At 43.5% G+C, this 27900-nt stretch overlaps 1 protein-coding gene across 2 annotated transcripts; it reads right to left on the bottom strand.

Annotated features, from left to right (window-relative positions):
* Window positions 1-12983: 12983 nt before the first annotated feature.
* On the bottom strand, window positions 12984-24639 carry LOC111836840 (ethanolamine-phosphate cytidylyltransferase-like). 2 transcript variants are annotated; one of them, XM_072704944.1, is made up of 13 exons: window positions 24244-24639; window positions 18940-19028; window positions 17902-18063; window positions 17656-17722; window positions 17374-17458; window positions 17245-17286; window positions 16010-16148; window positions 15826-15908; window positions 14909-14986; window positions 14756-14821; window positions 14505-14570; window positions 13492-13580; window positions 12984-13371 (listed from the first exon to the last, which is right to left on the bottom strand). In XM_072704944.1, exons 1-13 carry the CDS (start codon window positions 24363-24365, stop codon window positions 13251-13253), a joined length of 1209 nt encoding a protein of 402 aa, XP_072561045.1. In that variant the 5' UTR covers window positions 24366-24639; the 3' UTR covers window positions 12984-13250. The 2 variants fall into 2 exon arrangements, with proteins under 2 accessions (XP_072561045.1, XP_023654219.2); XM_023798451.2 differs by having other exon boundaries at window positions 16010-16151; window positions 24244-24637.
* Between the last annotated feature and the right edge of the window lie 3261 nt (window positions 24640-27900).

Genomic DNA, 27900 nt, shown 5'->3' with positions numbered 1-27900 from the left:
GGTGGGGGGGGGGGGGCATTTTCCATCCCCCTATGCCTCGCCACGTCACTGGGGCACAGTTGGGCAGAGATGTGCCACAGAGCTCGTCTCATACTTAGTGTCGCAATCAAGAGCCGCGAGTGGAGAAAGGCCATCTCATTAAGGCATGCTTCGACCTCAGTGTGGCAGTGGGTGGGACATCAAGCATTTCTTGAGGGTGCTTGCTGTCTGGCTGATTAACAAAAGACCAAGGCTCTCCTTCAAAAGAACACTGCAGATGACAGGACGGAGACCTTTGCTCCTTGGAAACCTCAAGGCTCCAAACACTGGAACACTGGTGATGACATCACTCATCAATACTCCAAAACATTCACAAGCTTATAATCAGAACTGGTCTTCATATTGACATTTCATTAACAATTCATTATCAACCTGAGTTAGACTGTCAAAATAGAATACCAAACTCAACAGAGTAAGTAGGTTCCTGATAAATTGGTTTAATTATTTTTTTAAATTACTAACATACTTATGGACTTTGAGCCATCATAATATCTCAATGGATGACATTTGCAATTTTGTCTTGCAGTTTTTCCTCAAAGGTAACGTAATTGTGCAAGGCATTAACAATGCCTATCGATACTGAGATGGATTCTGATTCATGACAACTAATTAATGACAATTTTCACCAAAGAATCCTACTTTATGACCAAATCATGCATTTAACATGCTGTTGAAACATAGAACTGAAAAGGGAAAGCCCAAACCTTGCTTCTGCTAATGATTCATCACCTAGAGCAGTTTAACACTTAATTTGTCCCCAATTAGCCATTAATAGTTATTTAATCATACCATGTGCAAAATCAATTTTGTGTTATATGCTGTATCTGTAAGCTGAATGGGCCAAAGTTATTAAAAAATAAATGAACCCCCATTAATTCAATATCATTTTGGTGGCACGCTTTTGATTAGAAAATGAACATTTTAGCAATAAATCCACATCTCTAATTTAAGCAAAAATACTTAGACGGAAGCAAAACTGGAAATGAGCGTGAAACCAACACCAATTAAACAGGCTTGTCAAACTGGTCCAGCACCATTACCCACCACAAACCTGGAGCTCAGCTCTGCCTTTGAATTAGGAAGAATAAAATCAGCAAAAGGCAGCAATGAAAGGAAGCCCATCCTGGGTTGTTCCCTGCTTTGTGCTCATTGCCTCCATGACAGGCTCCAGACCCATCACGACTCTGAATAGGACAGTGGGTTGTATGAGCTTGACGATGATCTTCTGTGCTGGTTGGTCAGTCTCCTATAATCATGCATGCTTCACTAATGTTAATGTCAAACAGCTGGATGAGTCTTTCAATCAAGGAAACAAACCAGTCAAAGAACAAGAAGAACTGAACTATTTAGTCAAGCGCAGGAGCCTTTCGGTTTCAAAGAAGTTTGTAAAACCTGAAGTAGCTCAAAGCATCCTTGCTGACATGGATTATCTGGTCCTGTGTAGATGTTCTCAAGTAGATAGTCAACTGTTCAGCCTACAAGGCTGTTGATTCTAACAAAAGGAGGAGATTTCTGACCAGAACAATACTTCCTATTCCATACAAAGGGAAGGACTGTGAAATGGAGGCTTACAGTATATAGCCAAAACAGTGAGTTATACAAAACAATGAATAAGCCTACATTAACTTGGCGGATGTCAGCCAGTGGTTGTAGGTACAGCCACACCGTAGACAAAGGTCATAGAAAGTGAATGTGACAGGAGGTGAAGGCACCGTTTGTTGGCTCAGAGCAAGTGATCGATCACTCCGAAGATAAAACTGATCAGTTGTGCCCCTTTTCTCTGCCCTCTGCTGGGGCAAACTGGCCAACGTGCCCGATTATTATAATGGGTACAGAAACCTTCACAACATGGAGGGGCAGAGAAATTTCAGGGAGCAGGTGCTTGACTGGGGGGGGTAGGTTTGTTCCCCCACCCCACAGTAACATTTAAAATTTGTGTGACCAACAGTGTTCGAAAAAGGGGATTCCCTCCCCCCTGCATGACCTTTCTTCACATATCTCAGCCTCTTCAGCAATCAGAAAGGCCTAACCCCCACATGAAGTCTGCAAACACCCATAACATACAGCTCTGGAAAAAATTAAGAAAAAAATCTGCATATTTAAACCCTGGTTTAATCCTGGTTCGGCCAGCAGAAGCCTACAAGGCCGCTTCCAGACACCAGTACACAAGAACAAGGTGAAGCAGGAGACACTGGCAATAACCAAAAACCAGGCAGGTAGATGGCAGAAGCAACTTCCTATTGCCAGAGATGACTGTCAACTTATCCGGCAGTGCTTCATAAATCGGAGGATGACCTCAAATGACCTTTAAAAGGAAAAGGAAACATTAAGTGGTGTGAAGTGCACTGCTAGGACCGCATCAGGCTCCTAGAGGCAGGACTGAAGACCTATAAAGCAAGGAAGAAGAGCTTCATTAATGAGAAGCAGGGAGGAGCCAGGCTGGAGTCTGCAAAAGAATATATATTATTCACTGATGCACACTACAATGAGACATGAGTGAGACAAAAAATTGTGCTGTGGTCTCTTATTTGTTCACATCCGTATTCAGTATATCTGTAATCTAACTGTGACCCTGACCTGCCCATACATTGCTGCTGCACTCTTTCAGCTCCCATTTTCCATTATATTTGACCTTGATCTCCATTTCCAGCTGTAAACCTGCCCAATGTCATTATAAGGTATGAATAAATCAGGCCTGATACTGGAAGCATCCTGGCCGTGCCAAGTGCACGTGCAACCGCAGCGCCAGGCTGCCCATCCCGTGCCTCTGGAGTCCTGCATCATAACTGCGGGATTTAAAGGAGGGCGCCCCCACCTGCTTAATCGGCTTCAGACCAAACACCCCAAAAACACAACATAGAACGTAACGAAAAGAGAAAATCATCAGCATCACCTTCTAAACAATATTTCACTGATACCTTAACATGAGCATTACTGCGGATCAAATTATAGGCAATTCAGTTTCAAGTTAAGTTATTAATAACTTTATTTTTGTGATATTTGGCTACTGCAATTGTTTGGTGCCCCATCTTGGCTCAAGTGGGTTTAGAAAATGGATGGATGGATGGATGGATGGATGGATATTTGGCTAGCCGTCATATTTATTAGTCACTCAAAGGACAAACACCTGACCTTAGTAAACTGGGAATAGTTTTAAAGATTTAAATTATTCAGACCGAGGACTTTCAGTGTTATCTATAATTCAGAATGTAGACAGAAATCTAAATTTGCTTTCAGCTCAGTTCTTGAGGTCTGTCAAACAGAAATATCAGGAGGGAATTGTTTGTTCAAAACCTGCTTCAATATTTAATCATATTAGAGTTAAACAAGGTCATTTTAAGGGGGCTTCTGGGTACTATAGGTTATACGTTGTTTTTGAATGTGTGGGTTGTTACAGTTTGGAGATTTCTTGGTCATTTCTATAAACCACTTATTCCAGTACAAGGTTTGAGGAGATGGAGCCTATGCCTGCCAGAATAGGGCAGAAGGCAGGGCTAACTCTGGATGGGATGCCAGTTCATTGGAAGCACACTAAGGGGAATTGTGAATCTCCTATTTGCATGTCGTCAGAGTGTGGGCAGAGTTTACCTTCAGGATGTGGGAGGAGTTTACCTTCAGGGTGTGGGCGGAGTTTACCTTCAGAGTGGGGGTAGGCTGTGCCTGGAAGAAATCCACATGAGACAAGAAGAGCATGCAAACTCCAGCAGTAGAGGTGTAAGCCAACAGTGTTACTCCACAGTGCCACCATAATTTCTGACGGCCACTTACGAATAGTAATGAGGGCTAGTTGGGATTTCCATTCTTGCAGCTCAGAAAATCTGACTGGCTGTCCAGACATCAAATCATAAAGAAAGAGATCTCACACGCAATAAGGTGTCAGTCTCTCTGCCACTTATTCGTGTTACAATCAGTGTGTGACTGAGAAACAGAAAAATAGTAACTAACAAAGTACAATGGTGACAAGTACAATACTGCTTATACATAGTAACAAGTACAATAGTAACAATTACAATATTGCTTATACATAATAACAAGTACAATAGTAACAATTACAATATTGCTTATACATAATAACAAGTACAATAGTAACAATTACAATATTGCTTATACATAGTAACAAGTAACAAATACAATAGTAACATGTCCATTGGAATACTTGTCATGTTATCTTTCATACACATAATTGAAAGCAAACCTTGGATCAGCAATTTACCCGGCATCCCTGGAGCATTTTGAGGAGGTTAAGAGTCTTGTTCAGGTGCCCAACAGACACGTGGCTATGCTGCTGAGGGTGGCAGGGAGATAATTACGCCATGATTAAGCTCGGCGTAAGAGTGTGCCTTCTTTTCATATGGAGTAGAGCATGAAATTCCTGCCTCTTACTTTTTTGGAAGCACTCGGGGGAGGAGAGTCACATTTCATGTGCATGTTGCAATCGGGACACATTTCAGTAAACCTGCATAGGAGAATGACATCATTCTATCAGATTGACGTCTCATATGGGACATTCAGAGGAGTGTGGATTAAAGGGAGTGACACCTCTCCATTAAGCCTTTAAGCCTTTCAATCTACCCTTCTTAAATTCCATTGCTCAGGGATTTCTTAACACTGAGCCATCCGGGCATTTTCCATTCATATCTGCATTCACTGCTTAATTAATCTCATTTTAACCACTTAATGGAGTTAGTGAACAGGCTGTATTTCACACTTGCAGGAAGATTCAGGTCCACCTGCATATTTGAGCTGCCTTAAAACACATTGTTTTGTTACATATTTAGATATTCGTATTTAAATGTATCATGATTATTATAAGCATATTTACTGACTGTTCCTCATCTTGCTTTGAACAGAAGTGATCCCTTATTTACTTGTTTTTTCTGAGCGTCTATGCCAGACCTAAATGGTTCCAGGGTTGTGTATCAGTTTTTGTAACAATGACTTAAGCGACCATAGGGATGGCTGGAAGATAGACTGTGAAATGATGAATATTCATGCACCGGTGCCCCAGTGAGATGCAGATAGAAATCACATTGAGAGTTTTATGCCTTCAAGAAGAGATTTCATTCTGATGCGAGACATGTTCTCGGTAATCATTCCTTTAGAGCCAGTGGGAATCATGACGATAATGAATATTCATTATTTTGTTCATCCACCCATCCGTTTTCCATAGCGACTTATCCGGCTTACCGCCAGAAGCACTTCGAACCCTGAACAGTATGGCGATCTGTCACAGGGCCCGAGCAGCACAGGCCCAAACTCACAGGTTAGGGTGCCAATTCACCTCACCACATGTTTTAGGAAGACAGGTGTAATCCTGAGTACCCAGAGGAAATTGGTACATATGACACAAATGTTAACAGAAAGGAAGAACCTTTTCCTTGAAATGTTCTTATTGATCTAACTAATTTTGGCCATTCTTAGTGGCTTAAGCTGTTCAATTAAGTGTCGCATTCTCTTGACTTCATTGAGGGCAACATATTTTAAAGATCCGGTAACACTTCATTTAACGTCATGTGTTTAGTAATTTATAAACGCAATCATAACAAATAATAATGCATTCATAAAGTATTATAATTATAGTGTATTATAAAGCTATTTATAGGGCATTGTAGATGACAGCTTCTTAAGGCAGTCATAATGCATAATAAACATGGCTATAATATGTTATGCCTTTTCATAAATATTTATAGCCATGTTTATAATGTGTTATGAATGCATTATAATACATTATGAATGTGTTTATAAATTACTAAAAAACATGGCCTTAAGTAAAGTGTAACCAAAGATCCTTCGGCTCTCAAAGTCTCACAGCGGAAATTCACTAGACTGTGTGTGACGTCAGAATTACGAAAGCAGTTTGGATGATCAAATGCCAACATTGCAGAGTAGATGTGGAATGCTGGAGATGTTCCAGAAATAGAAACATCAGTAGGAGTCATGAGACAATTGAGTGATAGGCTGTGACACATGGCGAAACCCCATGGGGATAGGTTATTTCAGGCTTCACACTTAATCAGTAAATAAATATAGGTCAGGGCTGGATAATTGAGTGCAATTAAAGTCTTCCCTGGAACGCCAACACCCTGTGGAGCAGCATAGCAAACACATGCGTGTAAACAAATACCCAGGCAGCGAGTCACCTGTCTAGCCACAAGCGAATTAGTGACATTCCACCACAGTTTGTTCTCCACCCATCTGCCGCCCACGGTTCTGCCATCACACCCCAGGTCACCATGGTGACGCCGTGCAGAAAGAATCATCCACCTGGAGCTCCTTTGTTCCATTCCCCCGGGAAGAGAGGATGAAAGGGGCTCTCGCTGTGTGCTCCAGGGACTGATGTTGGTGGTTCACCTGTAACCCAGGCCACACCCCCACACCGTGAGTGAACCAGAGGATCACCCTCTGAGAGCCTGAAATCCAGACACTTTGAACGCTAAGCTTTTGCTTCTGGAAAAAAAATAAATAACCAACACACTGACAAACCAAATCATTAAGCAAAAATAAAGCAGAAGCACATTCAGATAAACCCGCAAAGACCATCCAGCAACTAACAAAGTATTCTCAGGAATTGATATGCTGTGAGAATTCATGTATTTCTAATCATATAGTATTCCTACCAGATTCGATTATGACAGATGGATGGATAGACTGGTCTCCAGCACCTCTCGATATGACACTCTCCCCCCCCCCCCTTGAGAATTTCTATAACTTGGGAAAAAAGTGGGAAGAAACTCAGACATACCTTGATCCTCGTTGGCTGTGAATGCGGTTGGTTTTATTTTTAGCATTAGCCCCAGAACCCTTAGTGGGCCGAGGGATGATGGGTCGGGGATGAGTGTGTGGTTAGGATTTGGACAAGATGACGTAGGTATTGGGGGGGGGGGGGGGGGGGGGGGTAGCTGTAAGAGTCTGTGCCCACGGTGACAGAGGCAACTAGGGTTGATTCATACCACTGCAGCGATCAACCAAAATTCCACAACCGCAAGACCATCACCGCAGTAAGAAGCCTGTTGAACACGATGAGGACGATGCATTGCTGGGTCCTTAAATGCCAGTCACTCTGCTGACAGTTCTTGGATCCCACCAGGAACCTTCTGTCTGTGTATGCACTTTTGTGCTGTACCGATTCTCAGCTGAAGTCATTCTCATTTTCCACCTTGGCTTTGACGGACATTTTTGATCTGTTTTAACAAGCTGATGACACACTGAAGAAGCAGACCATAATGACTCTCTCATTTCCCAAATTCTTATATGAGACTCAGCTTTGGCCATGTAATTACAAATCTAGCAAGTCTACTCAACTTTTTATTTGGTTTTGATTAATGTTTAACTCGGTGTGACTTTAACAAACATTCTGGAATGCAAGTTGCCGAGACTTTAGCCCCTTTGATCATGGTGTGTCTGATAAGTCGGGGGACACAAAGCATGGAGATGTGTCTTGGACACAGAGCATGGAGATGTGTCCTGGACACAGAGCATGGAGATGTGTCCTGGACACAAAGCATGGAGATGTGTCCTGGACACGTCGCAGTGGAATTCTAGGTAAACAAAGAACAACAAAAGGCCATGAGAGCTAACTCCCCCCGGGGCCGTCGTTCCTTCAGAGTTCAGCCTGTCTCATTCTGGCCTCTACTGGCCCCCTATTGGATCATGGCTCACCGTGTTAATAAATATAAAAAAGCTACGTGAGTCACCAAGTCAAAGTCTGAAAATACCAGGAAATATCTGCCCTGAAATGGCCGTGTCAGAAATCAAATCGATCAGATCAAATGGAGCGGCTTTTAATTAGGAAACGAGGCCCTCCTGGCTCACCAAGCCATACGCGAGACACTAATTGCCTCTTCCCACCCCCCGCTTACCTCCCCCCTTCCCTTCTGTAGGCCCATAAATCCACCTGACCTGCTGACGTTCAGCTGCCAAGACACAAAGTGCCCTGCTGTCACAGTACATGCAGGAAACTATGTGAATGGCTTGTCTTTAACTGTTTCTACATTGCAAACCATAACACAAACTCCAACTGGAACCGAATGCCTTGTGTGGGACCTATATATATGTAATGCTGGTCAGAAGTTTGGACACACCTACACATAGGAGGGTTGCTCATTTTTAATTGGTTTTTAGATAGAGTGATGACAATAAATAGCATGTGGCATTACGCAGTGACCGAATTTGGTGTTAAATTTAAAAAATCTCATTTCAGATTCTTTGAAGGTGCCACACTTTAGCTTGATGGCAGTTTAAGTCATGTCATTATTTTATTATTATTTATTTAATTATTCTCTTATGTCTGTATATCTGCTGCTCGACTGAAGGAATTTCCACCCCAAGGGGATCAATAAAGTCAAGCCTAAGCTTTGCGCACTCCTGATAATCCCGTAACCAGCTTCAGGAAGCAATCGCCTCTGATGCACCCTTTTTAACCTACACTGCCCCAAGTGGCATTAACCGGTAAGGCAGACTGAAAGAAAGTGTCATTGAGACATCAAAATCCATCCTTCCATTTTCTGAAACTGCTTATCCTCTTCACGGTTGCTGAGGGGTCTGGAGCCCATGGGCGCAAGGGAGGGAACAACCCAGGATGGGCCACCAATCCATCGCAGGGCACACTCACCATTCACTCACACATGCACACACTCACTCACACCTACAGGCAATTTAGTAACTCCAATTAGCTTCACCATGTTTTTGGATGGTGGGTGGAAACCAGAGTACCCAGAGGAAACCCCACGACAACACGGGGAGAACATGCGAACTGCACAAACATGGAACGCTGGCAAAGACTCGAACCCAGGTTCCAGAGGTGTGAGGCAACAGGACTGACCACTGCACAATCCTGCCACCTGGACATCAAAACCATAATAATGAAACAGATGAATAGCAGCAGAAAAACAGGTTTTTGTAAAATAGCCTCAAAAACAGCAGTACCTGCATGCAGGTCATCTGGCAAGTGGAGAAAGTGTGGGGTTAATATTTGAGACATTCCATCCTGTCCTGGGATGTGAGCACAGTGAAACTGACTCCAACAGCCAAGTGTGAAGAAGTTCTGAGTAACTCATGAGGCTTAATTACAACCTTCATTCTATTCTACAGGTGCCTTCATTAGAAATGCAAAAAGCACAATGCCAGTGAATTCTAAAGCAGCATCAGGACAGAATATTTTTGTCTCCATTGTGAATTTTATGTACCAATAAATGCGATTTCCCAGTAAGATTTATGATGGTGCTAATTGTTTTACTGTGTGCACTTCCTGTGACTTATTTGTACAGCTGAAACGCGCGCACACACACACACACACACACCCACGCACACACACACACACACACACACACACCCACACACACACACACTGGCATACCTATCTAAACTGAGACCTTCCATAAATTTCTATGGGAAAAACCCCAATCTAAATCACGACACCCTTAACCCCCACCCAGCCCGAACCGTAAGCAAAAGTAGCCAAACAAAATACAAGACTTTTGGCATTTTTACTTTTTTGATTGCATTTAAAAAAAAAAAATTATAAAATTGAGATCATCCAAATGGGGACCTGAAAAATGTCCTCAAAAATAAGGAAGTTTCAGGTTTTACCATACTTTGGGGACATTTTGGTGCCTAAATGTGATCTATGCAAACACACACGCACGTTTGTCACCATCTGAGGAATGCATTTAGAGTCCTGGTCTGTTTCCAACCCGACCCGCTCCCTTATCTCTGACAGCAGCCAATCAAACTAGGTGCCTCCTGTCGGCTTATAGCCACGCATTAGCGATTCAAGGGCTGAGTAACAGATTTCCAGTCAGAGTGAGAAGCAGTTCCTGGTAGTGACCCTTTCAGTTCCTGGGAGACTTAGAACTGCATAAATGCACCAGTTTCCGCCTCTGATACAGGGCCCATCTGTCAGGCCCCAGGTCAAAGTGCAGGTTGCAGAGGAGACACTCAAACCACAATTTGATGTCACCAACAGAAAGGACTGGGGCTGATGCAATTAAGAGAATTTGTTCAGATCTGATAGGGCAAATGTGACTGGAATTTGGAGATTTCCAGAAAACCCTTAAAATATCAAATAATAAAACGAAATGCACAGAACCATTTAAAACCACGGTGGTCATTTTGTGACAGAAAACACTGAGATTTTTCCTTGCTTAATTTTATTCTTTTCTTTTTTGTTCATTAAAAGGTCATAACACAATGTCAGTGCTAATCACGCAAGACAGTCTGCCCTGTGCTTCTGGCTCTATATGTTTTTACAAAACATTTTCTTTGTATTTGGACAGGCTGTTGTTTGCTTGCTTTTGTTCGATAACTCATACACCCTATAGGCAGTCAAGTCTCACACAAGTAAAGGCATATTTCAAACATTGTTTAGTTTCACAATCAGGTTTTATCTACTTATTTTTTTTCCCTCCTTGAGACTGTGAAAACATCCAACAATTTCTCGGTTGTACGAGCATTAAAAAAAACACTCGTGATTACTGCAGATGTGGCGGAAACAAGCGGAAATCCATGGCAAAAAAAAGAACTTTCAACATGTTGGATTGGAGCCCCAGCATGTCCAACGTGTCCTGGGGGGTCTAGTGGCTACGTACTACACACAGACCCAGATTCACGTGTCGGCTTTTCAGGACTAAAACAAGCTCACAGGTTCCTGGTACCAACAACATATCCCAAGTCCCTAAACTAAACTATTACCGAAAACTTATAGTTCACATAAAACTTACTCATTTTTATTAGCCAGAAGTTAATTATACAATAATTTTCTCGTTATTTAAACCTCTCCCCGTACTTTTACTTATAAATCTATGTACTTACACAGCAATTTATTTTACAGGAACTGTTTAAAGTCGTACAGACACGGAGCTTAGCGACGGAAGAATGCCTGTCGTGTAAAAACGGCGCGAGTGCACCCTCTAGTGTCACGTTCTGAGAATGACCTAACAGCAATGACACTTTAATCCGGTAGACTCAACATTTGCATTTAAAGCCATGTAATACGGAACTGGAATGTCAATAGCAAGTGGCGCTTGGCGACATGGCAATATAGATCTTATTGTTTGTCAAATCAATTATTTCGGGGCCAGTTTTTTTGCGTAAAAAATCAAATTACTTTGCGCTTATGGTTAAAATCTTAAAATATACACTCATAGTTTTAAACAATAACATAAAACAGTCAAGTATATAAACCCAAAGAACACATAACACAGAGACATTTATAAAGTTAATGACAATTAACAGGTGACAATTGAACAGCATTATATAGAGCTGAGAACTTTCGATTTAATGCACAGACCGCATAAATAACATACATTCGGAGTGTAAAAACAAGTCCGCAAAACACAAGCATACTGACATAACATACTGACATGTAGAATGACTGTGACAACCTAACACGTTCGTTTCTACCATTTATTTGACATGTAGGGCTCTATAATTAAAATATATTATATTTTCAAGTAATATTAATAAATGAGTATTTTAAAACAATACCATTGTGATCATTATAGGATTTAAAACCACCGTAAAATATAAACTGTACAAGTAATGGCTACAAACCAAGCAGCGCTTACCTCTCAAAAGGTAGGGGATGAAATCAGTGCACCGTTCATGAAATTGTTTGGAAGCACCTGTAGGCTGTGTACTCGCTGGTTGAGGGTTACAATGTCAGGATATCTAGAGTATAAACTTGTTTAAATGTGTTTGTTCTGACGGAAAAGACATTGCTTTTTGCGAGTGAAAACAACCATTACCGCTTAGGTGTTATTTCCTGTTTGTCACATATTTCATTTCAGTATTTCCAAATAATGAAAAAGAAAGTACTAGGTCACACATTTGTTAAAAAGTCAATACACTGACAGACACGTTATTTATATCTAATAAAATATAAAACTGTACGAGTGCATATAGTTGGATCGTACCAGAAGTGATTCTTTTAAATGTTTTCAGCCTGGAACTTAGTTAAAACCTTTATTTTAACGCAGTTCTAGTCAAAATTCACGTTCAGACAATCTGCCAAAACATTTTCCTATAGGACTCATACATTGACTGATCCGTATAAGGCAGCTGTGGATGTCGTTTTAACTATATCAAAAGTTGAAAAGAATTCAGCTTTTGACAGACTGTGATCGATGCAATACTTCAGGCCTCTGTACACAAGCACATTAAACAACGATCCTGAACTCCGCTTGATGAGAAATAACGCCCTCTTGTGGTGGCTAAGGATACAGGAGGTATAAAGTGCCATCCGTATCCTAGACCGAAGCTGTTCAATTACGGCAGAGAGTCTGCGTTTATTTATTTGTCCTAGGGGATAAATGTTCATTGAACATCATATGTTTTGGTTAAAAAAAAATGTTTTGGACTTTGCTGGTGTGAAAAAGGTTGTGGCCAGAAGCTATTGAATATAGGCTACTGAGATTCATTATATGAATGTTTGGACACAACGGAGACTTTCTGACGCTACCCTCATAGAGAGTGACTAAAGATCCCTGTATTACACCTACAGCTTGAGTCTCACTGATTCATACCCTTGACTTAGCGTAAATGCGCACAGGATGTTTCTGTAAAAAAGGAATGAAAGGTTATTCCATGTAAGCTGATGCGTAGTGATTAAAATGCGGTCTGAGTGCGTTTGCAGATCGCTGCTCGGTTTCAGCTAACGACACACGGTTTCTGCTCGCCCATTTCCTTATGTTCCATAAGTCGGCATCACCGACGGGCACGCACCTCAATATTAAAGACTTTTAAAAACCGTCGTAAGTAAATAAAAAAAAATCATACTTCGCTTATTCACACTGATGTACCTTTGTTTGTTCATTTGTTTACTTTGCTCAATGCTAAATGCGTTCAGTGCTAATTTCTTCTCATCCGAACATCAAATCATCTGTCTTATTTTACAGTTAGTTTGATATACAAGTTGTTTTTTTTTTGTTTTTTTTTTTGGGGGGGGGGGGGGGGATGTGGGGGCAATCAAGGCGACTTCCCTCCAGCCATGATGCCGATGGGTCCATGTCATTCTCTTAAGGACTGAAGACCAATCTGAAATACCAGCAATTATCCAAGTTCTAATCTTAAACTGGACTTGATTTGAAGACCTTCCTTGAATTATGTGGGGCAACCATGATGCTGAGGGGAAGCCTCCCGTCTCGGGGGTGGGCGAGGGGGGTCAGTGGGTGGTGCGTGTAGCTATGTTTGCCCTTCAGAGGCCTGGCTGCCCCCTACTGCACCGCCCGCGCCCGCTCACGCTCCTTCATCTTCTCCTCCTCGCGCTTCTTCATGGCCTGGATCACCGCCATCTCCTTTGCTTCCTTCTGCTGGTTCCTGGCCTCGAACTGCAGCCTGGGACACATAAGCCGAGCCATTAGGCTGGGGGTGGGGAGGGGGGGACTCGGATCGTGTGGGCTCATGCCGGCCTCCTGCTCTCACGCAGTTCACCAGCAGGGCGGCGCCACTTCTCACCTGTTCTTGATGATTCTCTGCACGATGTCATCGGTGGTGAGGCTGTTTCCACTGTCTACCGTGCGAAGGATGCCTCTCTTCTTTGGTTCCTGCGCAAGGTGGGAGGAGACAACAGCAATTACGACATGCATGAGACATGTAACACGCGCCAACATGACCAGATAAGCCAAATTAGTCATTAGTCATACTTTCCATAGAGAGAGACAATGGTTAATGCCCATTCATCCACGGAGCCACCTTGCTGACCTGCGGCAAATACGCTAAAGCTCAGATGTATCACAGGCCATTGGAGGTCGAAGCCCCAAATGAATATGAACAAGCCCCAAATGATCTGTTTAGCTCAGATGTTTCAACAACCATGTTCTCAGTTTGAGAATTCCATATATAACAACAGCCCTAGGGCACGTCCTAGAGCTTCCCAAAACCTTCATAGTGCTGCCATCATTGTACCTTCAGAGAGAGAAAATTCAATATTATGACCCTCAGACAGATTAGGTCTCTGGGTTACGCCCGCTATGTCTTAAAATCCTAGCAACCCCTTTGCTAGAGGTATTTTAAGCAAACAAACAAATATATACTATGTAACACATGTATATTTTTAGATTAAAAAGAGATAATTGACTAATCTTGGTCCTGCATTTATCCATGAACGAGTAAATGTATGTGTGTGTGTGTGTGTGTGTGTGTGTGGTCCAGATGTGCCTTACGTTGTGGGGACCAGATGTCTCCATAACGTGATAAAAACCTGTTTTTTTTACGTTGTGGGGACCATTTTTCCAGTCCCCAAAAGGATAACCTCAATTTCATAAAATCTATGACTGCAATCAAAAAATTAAAAATGCCTTCAGACTTGTATTGTGTTTGGTTACTTATGGTTAAGGTTAGGGCTGGGTAGTGGTTAAGGTCGTCATAGCTGAGATTAGGGTTTATGTCATAGAAATGAATGGATGGTTCCCTCAAAGACATGAATACAAAGATGTGTGTGTCTGTGTGGGAGCGGGTCGGGGACTCACAGCGTATGGATCTGAGCCGTCCTTGTCAGGAAACACCTCCGTCTTCCCGTGACACACCAGGTCCACCTGTGAAGGCAGGAGCATGAGTCTGGTGTTGCCGAGCGCCACATGACCGCCGCCAAGCATCATATGACCGCCGCCAAGCATCACATGACCGCCGCCAGGCATCACATGACCGCCGCCAATTACCACATGACAGCCGCCAAGCACCACATGACAGCCGCCTCGCTTCCAGAGAATGGCCTGCCTACCTTGAAATGATCCAGCAGGTCCCGTGTGACTGCGTAGGGCGCCCCGATCACGACCTCGGAGACGTACTGGCGAGGGTGAGAGAGCAGTCAGAAGGGGTGGCGACTGGCCCCTTAAACAAAGCATGATTGTGCGTACAGGCATTCCGCACATACCCTGCAGGCCAGCACGCTCAGCGTCCTCTCGTGGATGTTCATGATGGGGTAGTTCTTTCCTTTGTAGCGGTTCACCTCCTGCCACACACACACACGCACACACACAACAGGAGTTAATGCAGGAGTTAATATCAGAGGAAGTTTGGAACTTTTACGCAGTATGTGGCCCAGCACTTGGAGAACCCGCTCTGTTACTTTACATGGTCTGCCACTTCGAAGCAGTTCCTATTATTCCGGAACATTTCCAGTTTGCAATAATGCAGCTGACCGTGGAATATCTAGCAGGGAAGAAATCTCACGAACTGATTTTCGTGAGGGTGGCATCCTATAACAGTACCTCGCTTGAATTCACTGAGCTCTTCAGAAGGACCCATTCTTTACACAAATATTTGTAAACCTGACTGCATAGCTAGGTGCTTGATTTTATACACCTGTGGCAATGAGTCTGATTGAAACACCTAAATTCAATGAATGAAAGGTGTGTCCCAATACTTTTGTCCATATAGTGTATACATATGCAGTTGCACTGCTCTGGAGATTTCAAGTTCTCTGGACCAACAGACAGCAGTCATTTTTATTTTGAATATCATATAATTATTGATTCAAGTTGTTTTATTGGTGCACTTTTGTTCCATACAGTTTTGAGATGACTTTGCTAAAAGGTAATAGTGCTTATTCCCCCAACCCATAATGCCTGATGTCCATAAACTATTTCTCAGAAAAGTGAATCATATATCAGTGTCAGTCCGCCAAACCAGGCTCTCTTCCAGAATGCATACACTTATTGGGAGAGTCAATATTTAAGGAGAGCCAAAAATCCTGACTGGAGGGCGTGCAGAGTAATGGTCAATGATGGACAGGGTAACCAACCAATGTGAGGCGAAGGGGCTGCAAGTGGGTGGGATTAATATACTCACCTGGTCGAAGTGCAGACCCACGATGATATAGGGCTTGTCCGACTGCTTGTGCGCAGCCTCCAGGAAGTCCACATGGCCGATATCTGAGAGGCACGAGGTCAAGGCAGACGCGCGCTAAGGTGGGGCAAACCACGTGCCTGGCAGGGGGGTGGGGGAGTCGACCCACCCGTCGACCTGAGGATACGGAAGAGGTCGAACGCGCCGGCCACGTAGATGATGGTGTCTCCAGGCTGTGGCTCCTTTCCGGAGGCAAACTGGATGATCTTGCGTGATGTCTGGAGGAACTGGGACACCCCCGTCCAGGGACTGTGGCACTGGGAACCCTGCTATGCCCACAACGAGGACACAAACATGACCTAAATCACACGTTAATCCAGTACCCTCTGTGTCACACTAGCGGCTACATTAAGGAGGTGCTTTGACGGACGTCCATTATACTGGGACGCGCATAACGGGGGTACATTACACAAACAAACACGACGTCACATGCATAGCCGCATATCAGCAGGCGGTGAAACAGGGGATGTAGGAACAGTAGGGACGTGTACATGACATATAATTTGGTTTCATTTGCCCCCCCCCCCCCCCAAAAAAAACCAGACCTTTGTATTTAAATTATTAAGTTGTGTCCCTGCGATACTAAGTGCTCTTCTACTCCACTGAGTGAAACGCAAGGCAGACTAATAAAAAACCTGTTGAAGTAGCTGACATCCTCTCTCCAAACATGCATATTCTGCACTCTTGAATATGTTAATCTGAAATAATAATACTAAAAGGAAAACAACAATAATAACAAGCTTATACCCCTAATAAAGTTTTAATTAACACTGGCCCCCTTGTGGCTATAAGAGGGAACTACCATCTAGGGCCTTTGTTGAATTTTAGCAATGAAAACATCAATTCTCTGGTTTTTAAAACTATTTTAACTGTATAATACAGAATACAATGTAATACTGACTGTTACAGTTTGCTTGGTTATTGTTTCTGAAAAAACTACATACGGTTGGCCTCGCATTCAGGAATAGACCTTGTATTCATTAGGCCCTGGGTAGGATTATAGCCCTGGCTGTGAATTATACCCACAATACAGGCCTTTGTTTCTGTCTGTCTGGCATCTGCAGGCCTCTACGCTCGACCATTGTGATGCAAACAGGTCGGCCAAGTCCCCAATGAGAACCTGAGCTTAAAAACCGAGCCACGGGAAAACCAGAACCAAAAAAACAGGCCAAACAGACCTGAACCCGGAAAGAGGCCAGCTAGAAGATCCAATAGATCCAATACAAAAGAACAGTCGGGTTTCTCTGATCAGAGCCTCGACCACAGTTTTTGTTTCACTATAATTAAAATTAAAACAAACAAACACAACAGGTAACCATCCCGATCTACGGCACCAAAAATACATCCACACACACCACCTACCTTTCCAAAGTTGTCAGTATATTGCTGGTAGTCTGAGTTTCCCTACAAGGTAAAGAGACATAGTCTTAGTGGCTGAAAGGGAAGCACTCGGACTCAATGCTCCATGTGGTCGTCGATGGCCTGACTCACGATGTTGCTGTGGTGTGCTTTGGTCATCAGGAGCATCCGGCCAACCAGGTCGGTGGTGGACACACCCTGCGTCCTTTTGCACTCTCTGAAACGCATCAGAATGCCCACACTGCTGAAACAGCACCCTCCCCTCAACATCGTGACACCAGTGCAACTCAAGTTGCGTAGATGGTAGATGGAGGAGACTCAAAAACTCAAATATGAAGGCAAGGAATGGGTGACAGGATCCAAGACGAAGCCCAACCCAAAATGACTGCAATGCTCCTCAGCATCTCAGGGTACCTGTATCTGCCTGACCTCTTCACCTCATCGTACGTGTCCTTCCCATCCATCGTTAATGTGATGTCGTCTGCAGGCAGATATGCGATGAGAGGCTCAGTAGCCAACAACAGTGACCAACCAGTATGTGATATCATTGTTGTGCTTCATGTCACCTTTCAACAACATGTAGTCTTTTAAGAATCATTTTCAGTAATTTGCCGCTCCTGCCGCAGTCCCTTCTAGGGGGCGTCACAGTTCCATTTTTACCTCCATGGACGCAGAAGTCACAGGTGTACTTGTCCAGCGTCTCCAGCGTGGTGACGTACGGCGCCCCCTCCACAACTTCGTCCACCCACTTGATGGCACGGACCATCTTATAGCGTTCGGCCTGAGTGAAAACCGGGGGGCCCTTGTGCTTAGAGATCTCTTCTGGTGCCGGGAATGAGAGAGAGGAAGGGCGGAGCTTAGGACAGTGTTCTCAAGTCAGGGGATCCCCGGACAGTACACATTTTTGCTGCCTCCCAGCTTCAACACGCCTGAACCAAACTCACAGATCCATGAAAATGACATGTACTGTACATGTTTCCTTTACGTATTTTATTGAATTGTACCTTGGTTACGTATATGGCTTCTGACAATAAATTTACAGTCCCGCTTGTTTACTCATTTTACCTTACTGTGAATGCAAAAGAAAATGGCAGCCAATGCCGTGTTCTCGGAATTAGTAGAGGTAACATTAGTATACTGTACTGTAAATGTGCTAGTGTTACAAATATCCGCAATACTGCATTCTATTTTACATGAAACATTTTTTTTTTTAAAGGTAATGTATTAAGCTAACTTTTAAATGAAGTTAAAGTGTTTTGGGAGCATGACTAGGGTCATATTTAGTGTTTAAACTATAGAAATAAACACATATTACCATTTTAGTGACTCTACCAAACATCCACGAATCCTCCTCATTCGCGACGGATTCTGGAACCGAACCTCGCAAATGTCCGAGGTCTGACTGCACCTGGTATAAGTATGTTGAGAACTGGGAGGGAGCAAAAATGCGGGCTGTCTAGGGGTCACCAAGGACAGGGTTGGGTAACACTGTGTTACAAGACACCCATGGTCCACAAGTCATAAAATACAGCTGCACAATGTAAACAACGCAGCTCAAGGTGCGTATTGAATAATTGAAGCTACTGGTGGGTTTGGACTCAGGGAGACTGGGGCATCCTGCAGAATGTGCCATGTCAGGACACCCTGAAGGATGTTCTAGTCACGCAGAAACTAGGGTTGGCCTGCATGTAGACTCACCGTCAGTATGGACTCCCACAATGAGGTAATCGCCCATGGCCTTGGCCTGACGCAGCTGGTTGGAGTGCCCATAGTGCACCATGTCATAGCTGTACAACAGAGACACAAGCAGAGAGTCAAGCATGAGTATGTAAGTAAGAATCATTACAGGTCAGTAAGAAGCGGGTAACTGCCTGTAACTTCCACTGTCACGGCCTTGAAGTAAAGTGCAGCCACAGGTCAGCATGAGATAAACACGGTGAGGCCGGAAACCATAGCTGTGCTTCATTGTTAAAAATTACCGCTGTACTTTGATAAGATGTTCAACGAGGCCCATTGATCACCGGTCTTTACTTAGCTAATTTACTAGCTAAACCTTAGCTTAGCTAATTTGCTAATGTTTGCATTGACCATTGCTTAGCTAATTTGCTAATGTTTGCATTGACCATTGCTTAGCTAATTTGCTAATGTTTGCATTGACCATTTCTTAGCTAATTTGCTCATTTTTTTCACATTAGCCTTTGCTTAGCTAATTTGCTGTTTTTTTCCCATAGCTAATATGCAAATTTTAATGGAAAACTTAAGCTGACTTTAGGCTAGCTAATTTGCTAATTTTTTACATTGACCTTTGTTTAGCTAATTTTCTCCCGTAAAGACATATCCCGCCAAAATCCGTCCTCTGCAGGTTCGGTGTCAGTGTGCTGTGGGCTACGTGGCGGGCACGCAACCAGAGCGGGGCCGAAGTGTCCCAGATGGTCACGCGATCCTGTGGGGCAGGGGATCCTGCATCCCAGGGGGCACGTCGATAACACCGGGCACAGGAAACGGGACGCCTCGCTCGCCATGCCTATCGTCTCAGTTTACTTCTTTGCCTTGCATCTGTTTCCATGAGGTGACCATAACGTCCCCCTGAGTCCTGTCACGACAGTGCCGGTGCACCTGTTACGCACTCCACAAGGCCAGCTTGGGTTTTACAAGCCACTGATAACCTGTCAACTTGAATTAACATAGAAATAGCACAGAACTTTACTGTTATTTAGTGTAACAGCCCCTAAAATTTGGAATGCTCTGCCTCTCAAATCTTTTACCCATTTCAAGCTCCTGTTAAAAACACAACTATTCAATTAATATTACTCATCTCCCTGTTTTAAAGAAAACTTCACCTCGCATTGCACATTCTGTTCACATCTGAAATAAATGGAAATGGTTAATGAAACGAAATTGCAGATCGATCCGCCGGTAGATTAAAAAGGAGAGATTACACTAAGGAGACACTAGCAAGGATATGCTATCAAAATAAGTCCTGCAAATGAGTCTGTGTTTCTGTTCAGATACTAGCTGTAATATGCAACGTTACATAAAATCATACAGTATAGTAGGCTTCTAAAATAAGACATCAGTTATAGTCTATGCCAAGAGGTGCTTTTGTAATTTAAAAAAGAAACTAGCCATTTTATTCTTAAAACAAGACGCTACGCTTCTTGATTGCTCAGGTGATCATGCTGAATGGAGTAAACGTCAGTCGATTGATCGGTTGAATGTCTGACCAAAGAGTATCTATCTAGTAAGGCTCTGCCTTTCACAGACACCGCACTGCTGTCTGAGAGCCACGTCACCACTGGTCAGGAGGAGGAGCCTATATCGCATCACGGAAAACAATAGCCCTTAGATGGAAACATCCGGCACACTGACACTCTGACACACATTCATGCCCATGGTAATGTAAACACCAAGGAAAGAACTGTGTGTGAAATACAGGAGCTGTGTGTGTTAGCAGCTACCAGGGGGGGGGGATGGTAGTCGGACCTTGAACCACTGTCCTGTCATGCTGATGCAGGCAAGAACTTTGACTCCTGTCACCCACCCCATCCTCTATCTCTCCATCTAGGTGAAAGTAAGCAGATACGTCAGGCACCCTAGACAGGTGACGGGGGACAGCATACACACACAGAGGGGCAGTAAGCCACAACACGCAGAGCAGAAGCAATGCAGATAACGAGAGACAAACGAATCCCACACAAGAGAACGTACTGACACACTGAGCAGAACCTTGCTGTCGTTAATGGTTCAGTACTACAAAACTCAGCACTGATCCCCAGAACACATTAATTTTACCACCTCATTGTAATTGTATAATCAGCAATACAATGCAATTACCACCATAATTGACTCCAAACTACACTATATGACCACGCAGTTGAGGAGCTATAAAATACTTTCTTATAGTTGTACAACAACGTTTTTACAGCTGTGCTTTCTGCTTTTATGTGAAATGTTTAACATACACACGGCTCCTTGACTGTGTCCATGGAATACCAGCACAAAATACTGGCTGACAAACGCTGGAAACGTTCTCCGTACAGGAGCGATCCTGAGAAAGTTTAAACCCACTCAGGGAACCAGAGTTACGCCTCTCTGTGGGAGACCGGAATCTCACACATGCATACCCCTGCCCACAGTTCTATTGTTCTGGAATTTGAGGCATCCACCCTGCATCAGACCCGGAAAGTGGAAACAGCTGGAATCCTAAAGGATACAAAGCTACGGGAATCCCACCCTAGAGACAAATATGTAGACTCAGAATGTCTCTGAGCAGGATCACTAGTAATGGGTCGGAGAACAACATCAAGGTTCCATGCAGAATCCAATATCTGCTGGGCACCTCTAAGCTACCAGGGATAAGGTTCTTCTAATTAACAGTAATCCCTTCTCGTTGTCACAAAAGAGCAAAAAGGTCACTACATTGGCCACTACATGAGGTGGAAGTCCACTACACAGGACTAAAGGTCACTGCACAGGACTACAGGCCACTACACAGGACTAAAGGTACCTGTACAGGACTACAGGCCACTACACAGGACTAAAGGTACCTGTACAGGACTACAGGCCACTACACAGGACTAAAGGCCACTACACAGGACTACAGGCCACTACACAGGACTAAAGGCCACTACACAGGACTACAGGCCACTACACAGGACTAAAGGCCACTACACAGGACTACAGGCCACTACACAGGACTAAAGGCCACTACACAGGACTAAAGGCACCTGCACATGATTAAAGGCCACTACACAGGACAAAAGGCACCTGCACAGGACTAAAGGCCACGACACAAGACTAAAGGTACCTGTACAGGACTAAAGGCCACTACACAGGACTAAAGGCCACGACACAAGACTAAAGGTACCTGTACAGGACTAAAGGCACCAGCACAGGACTACAGGCCACTACACAGGACTAAAGGTACCTGTACAGGACTAAAGGCACCAGCACAGGACTACAGGCCACTACACAGGACTACAGGCCACTGCACAGGACTACAGGCCACTGCACAGGACTACAGGCCACTACACAGGACTACAGGCCACTGCACAGGACTACAGGCCACTGCACAGGACTACAGGCCACTACACAGGACTACAGGCCACTGCACAGGACTAAAGGCACCAGCACAGGACTAAAGGCCACTGCACATGACAAAAGGCCACTGCACATGACTTAAGGCCACTACAAAGGACAAAAGACTACTGCACAGAATTGAAGGCCACTGTACAGAACTAAAGGCCACTGCACAGGACTAAAGGCACCAGCACAGGACTAAAGGCCACTGCACATGACAAAAGGCACGTGCGCATGACTTAAGGCCACTACAAAGGACAAAAGACTACTGCACAGAATTAAAGGCCACTGTACAGAACTAAAGGCCACTGCACAGGACTAAAGGCAAATGCATAGGTCTAAAAGCACCTACAGAGGACACAATTACATAGGATTAAAGTCCACTGCACAAGCCAAAAGGCACCTGCATAGGACTACGGGCATATATGCACAGCACTAAAGAAACATGCACAGAACTAAAGGCCACTGCACAGGATGCAACTACGCAGGATTAACGGCCAGTGCACAAGACTAAAGACAAACTGCACATGACTACAGGCCATGACACAGGACTAAATGCAACTACACAGGACTAAAGTCCACAACTACACAGGATTAAAGGCCACTGCACAGGATAAAAAAGGCAAACTGCACAGGACTAAAAGACACTGCAAAGGATTAAAGACCACCACACACGACTAAATGCCACTGCACATTATGAAAGGCAACTAAACAGGACTAAAGTCCACAGAAGACTAAAAGCTAAGTGCACAGAACAAAAGCCCATTACACGGGGCTATTACTGCACCATTTCTCCATCATAAATGTAGCAAATTTGAACTGGATAACAGCTTGAAATTGGGATCTAATCTCTTTCAAATTTCTTTGTATTTTCCAGCAGGTTGCATTTGACACTTTTGCTTGAAGCTGTTATTTCTATATTTCTACTGCTTTTTTGGATGAAATAAATACCTCGATACAATGTAAATATAGAAGTGTACAGTTAAAATCTGAACAGCCTTATTGACATGAATTACATTTCCCTCAACCTCCCACTGTAGTAATTTCACTGCCAGTTCTTAAAGACCTTGGATCTATCCGCTGTAATTTACATCTGAGAGTGTCGTGTGCCACACAGAGCGATAGATATAAAACAAAGCGCCATCTGTCCCCGTGAAAACGCAACAAACTGGATGTGAGTGAGTACAGAACGATCCTTTGGGTCATTGCCCCCTGACTTCGGGTTGTTTGGACAGCATATTTGGTATAACGCTTGCGGAGAGGATATTACGTGTAAATTACATGTCACAGCCCGAATAACGAAAACAACAATACTTAATAATAATTATTATTATTATTATTATTATTGTTATTTTAATTATAATAACCTTTTTTATTTTTTGGTAGGGTTTTAAAACCATAAATTCAAACCTTTTCAGAGTAAAGGGCCTCTAAACGTCACAACGTTTTGCCAAACGGCAGACCTGGGACCTTAATAAAGGCAGCCCCAATACCCTGTAAATGTTATTTATTCTATTTTAAAGGAAGGCGCCGTGATGACCTTCATTAAGGCGGCTCTTGGGATGTCGCACTTTGACAGATATCGTGAGGCAGGCGCACGCACGATTTGACACTGCGAGAGCCGGTCATTTTTTACGTCACACTGCTCGTTCAAGCAGAACAGCCTTAACATGATCCTTCGTAGCTGAATAGAGCAATTGCGTATGTGCTAGCTTAACTTACCAGCGCCGGCAATAACAACAACAAAAACAACAACAACATAATAATAACAACAATTCTGCCTATATTAAAATGAATGAAACTGAAAGTCGCAGCGTGAAGAAATTTTCCAGATCATGCATAGCTTTATTTACTTTCTGAAAGTGATATTCGTATTTTACTAGATATCTTGAATGAAATCCATGCCGAAAGGCGCTTTCTTACCATCCGTCGCACCACACACGGATTGTTCGCCTTCGTTTCTCGGGACTACAAGTCGTGCCTGCTGGGGCAGCTCCTGCCTCTTTCCCCTGCTGGTTCGCCGTGTGGTGACCGTTCTTGATCATATTTTATTAAGAGGTGTTCTGTGCTGTATATTCACAGTGTCGAGATTCGTGCAAATGAAAGTAATATGAGGATGAGAGGAATAACGCCAAAGAGGTATCAGGAATGAGGATGCGCCAAACGTTATGCCCCCGTCCGCAGCTTTGCCGGCGTCTGCGAGAAAGTAACGCTTGGGCGATAGGGGCAACGCCTCCTTTGCCGGGGGATGTGGCGTCATACGGCATTGCATCGTACGATGGGGCTGCTAGATCACAGCCTCCCTGTTACATAACTACTGCCGGTCCCGCTGTCACGTGACCCGTCACGCTCAGCCCGGCTGCACCGTCGAAGGTAGCAAAGCTGCGATATGGTTGATTTTTAATAGGAACCACAGAAAATATCTAACCTGTTCGACGGCAGCACGCAGCAATGTGAAGGATATTACTCCAGTTTTTCGTAAACTATTTCACGAGATCGGATGATCTGCATGAGGAGATGGGCATATTTTGGTAGCTCCATGTTTCAGACGTGTTCAGAAACGTTACAGAAGGCGACATGTGTTTGTCATCATCAGAGGCTGAGTACGCTGGTCACTGAATATCCTTTTCGAATGCTATTTTATGGCATGTCGAGGGCTCATACATGGTGTCTCTTATGTCCACGTTTCGGGGACTGAATACCGCGCGTCTTCTCCCGGTGTCACGTGGGTTTCCTCTCGGCGCTCCGGTAACTTCCCGCTGCCCAAAGACATGCGGTTAGGCTGATTAGGCTTTCTAAACAGGCCCGAGTTCGTGTATGTCCCCTTCCGTAGATGCGGTAGAACCGGCGTATTGCACTAAATATAATGTCTACGTTGCTGCTTTTTCCCTATTCTGCCAGTGATGCAAAGTGAAAAATATAGCGACATACAGCTTTGAGAACAGCGATTTGAAACATCTGTCAGAGATTACCAGTGAAAAGATCACACGTCATATAGGTGAGACTTGACACAAAAATTACACGACAGCAAGGGCATCAGTTTGGTTTCAACATTAGTATCGACCAAATCAGCTTAAAAAACCCCGCCCCCTCATGACATGGTACTCTCACAATACTGGTACGCTCTCAGAAAAAGGGGTACCAATTTGTACCTTTGCTTGTCACTGCGGCTGTACCTTCAAGGATCTGCCAGTTGTACCCTTAACTGTACCTGAAAATTGTACCTTAGGTATAGTTGAGATAAATGTACAGAAATGGAATATGGGGAACATTTGTGTACCACTGAGGGAACATTAATATTGTTTGTACCTTGGAGAGTCCATTTCTGTACCGTAAAAGGTACAGAAATGTAAGGTACAGCCCAGTGACAAGCAAAAGTACAAACTGGTACCCTTTTTTCTGAGAGTGTCCCTGCCTTCTCCAGCCAAATCCACACCCTTGCATGACAGTCACTTTATAATGGAAGAAAAGCCCATCAGAACAGCTGTGTTTGGATCCGGGACAGAGCACAGAAGGACACACAGGAGAGTACAACCTAAATTGCAGTATAGAGTTGTACCAAGTCAGAGGTCATCGGAGAGGTGTGATTTACGGCCATGCAGCCAGCTGTGGGACGCTGAAGAGTTTGTCTTCTCCCTCCCAGCAATGTCTTAGATCCCGACAGCCCATGTCTCTCCGCTGAGCTCCTCCAACAGATCTATCGCTCCTGCACCCTGAGAATTAAGAATACTGCTAAACAGCGTTCCTGGCAATGCAGTAGCAGCGAGGCGGAAAGCCTGGACTGAAGCGTACTTGGAGTATTGGATTCGGACCAATCGTGCGTAAAGGGGGCGGGGCAAGAAGGTGCTGCGCGATATACAGTATATCCCTTTGGTGAAGGATGTACCTTGCACACTTACAATGTACAGAAGCCACTACATAAAATATGTCTATATGCAATAAAACCTGAAACTTGAATGAGGTCATTATCCAAAGATTGAGATCCCGAATCCTTGTAAATGGAGTAACTGACAGCAGAAAGCCGTAATTCTTCCTGCCAGGTGCTGTGTAAAAATAACACCCTTAGCGCTCTGTCAAAGGTATTTGGCGCCACCATTCGGGTGAAGAAGAGAAACTCAGAGTAAATGTTCAATCTAGTGGAGGCGCACCGAGGCGAGCCGTCCTCAGATGCTTCGCTTTCTCTAAAACGGTAAAGCTGAAACTGTGATGAGGATGGTGCATTTTCTTAGATATCATGAACCACGCTCAAGTGGAAGGGAATTTTCCTTATACACATATCTATATCTTATGGAGGTGTCAGACTAGATGTTTGACCTACCTGCAAAATGACCAAAGATCTGTGTAACTATCCAAAGTCAATATTATCAGTCTTTGAAGTACTATTTGAACTAGAAACAGTCAAAAAACTCTCAGAACTTTTTAGACAAAGATAACTGAATCTGGGTTACCAGCTCTCCCGTATCTGGCATGACACATACCCTTTCAGACTCACGCTCACAAGAAATCTTACGGAAAATCTATATTATTCCATTATAAACTTAAAATTAGGAACATCAAAAGCGTTGGGGGTAGTCTGCAAACCCTAGACTATTTACAAGGTAATAAAACTGTTACATACATGTAAATGTGTGTACAGACCTGAATCGAATTGAAAATCTCATGCCAGCCAGCTGACCAAAGCTGGCAGTCCTGCTGAATGTGTTCAAAGCTCAAGGAACAGACTGAACAAACTGAAGGAAATGCATCATGAATGACCTTGGCCAGAATCTTATCTTGGTGAACCCATAACATATATCCGTCAGAATGGAATATGCTGTACCTTTGAAATGGCACAGGAAAAATGTGCTTTATTACGGAGAGAAATAAAGGTGAATTCCACTTAATATTTCGCAATATCTACAAGATTTGTAGTTAATATAAAATACATGGTGAAAGATGGATAAAAATCATTACAATTCTATCAGGACTTTTAGGTGAACGTCATTGACTTTCCCCGCTTAATACCATCCACAGCAGGACTGCAGAGCGCCGCGCTTTCATAGCGATAAGCCGTGCATAAAATGAGTCCTTGAGGAAATGTCATCTGACCGGACTCGCACAAGAAAATTGATGTTAAACTGGAACGAATTAGGAGACTCGCTTTCCAAATCTACGCATAATATCTCGAATGAATATGACTTAATTCAAGTTAAATATAATTATTACGAGATCATCACTATTTCCAACATTTATATTTCAAGAATTCTACTCAGAATTATTAAATAATTGATTTTTTATTACATATTAAAATGCATGATTCTTGCAGCGAAATGTAATTGGTCTAGTTCCGTTACCTTTGTGTGAAAGTTGCTCAAGTGATCATTTTACGCCACCATCCGGCTCGCCTTGCTATTGCGACTGCAGTACGGAATCCATGTTTAAGAATTTCCCCTCGTGTCGCCATGCTGCGAGGTACAATACTGCCGCCCTGTGGCCAAAGTGTAAAACGTCACTTAACATTAACAAAATGACAATCAGGGAAGATGGGAGACATTAACCATTTACAAAAGCACTGTATGTAAATCGATAGAAATCATCATA

Source organism: Paramormyrops kingsleyae, chromosome 22, assembly GCF_048594095.1.
Source record: "Paramormyrops kingsleyae isolate MSU_618 chromosome 22, PKINGS_0.4, whole genome shotgun sequence".
Lineage (NCBI taxonomy): Eukaryota > Metazoa > Chordata > Actinopteri > Osteoglossiformes > Mormyridae > Paramormyrops > Paramormyrops kingsleyae.
Note: the sequence above shows the minus strand (reverse complement) of the source record. Positions and strands in the feature narration are given on the sequence as shown.

Bases quoted from the DNA above. Each gene is read 5' to 3' on its own strand.
- LOC111836840 (XM_023798451.2), bottom strand. From the start codon at position 24,365: ATGATCAAGAACGGTCACCACACGGCGAACCAGCAGGGGAAAGAGGCA. The intron at 17,287-17,373 runs GTGAGTCAGGCC...TTTACCTTGTAG, and splicing joins AAGCACACCACAGCAACATC to GGAAACTCAGACTACCAGCA. The intron at 13,581-14,504 runs GTGAGTCCCCGA...CACCTTGCGCAG, and splicing joins ACGGCTCAGATCCATACGCT to GAACCAAAGAAGAGAGGCAT.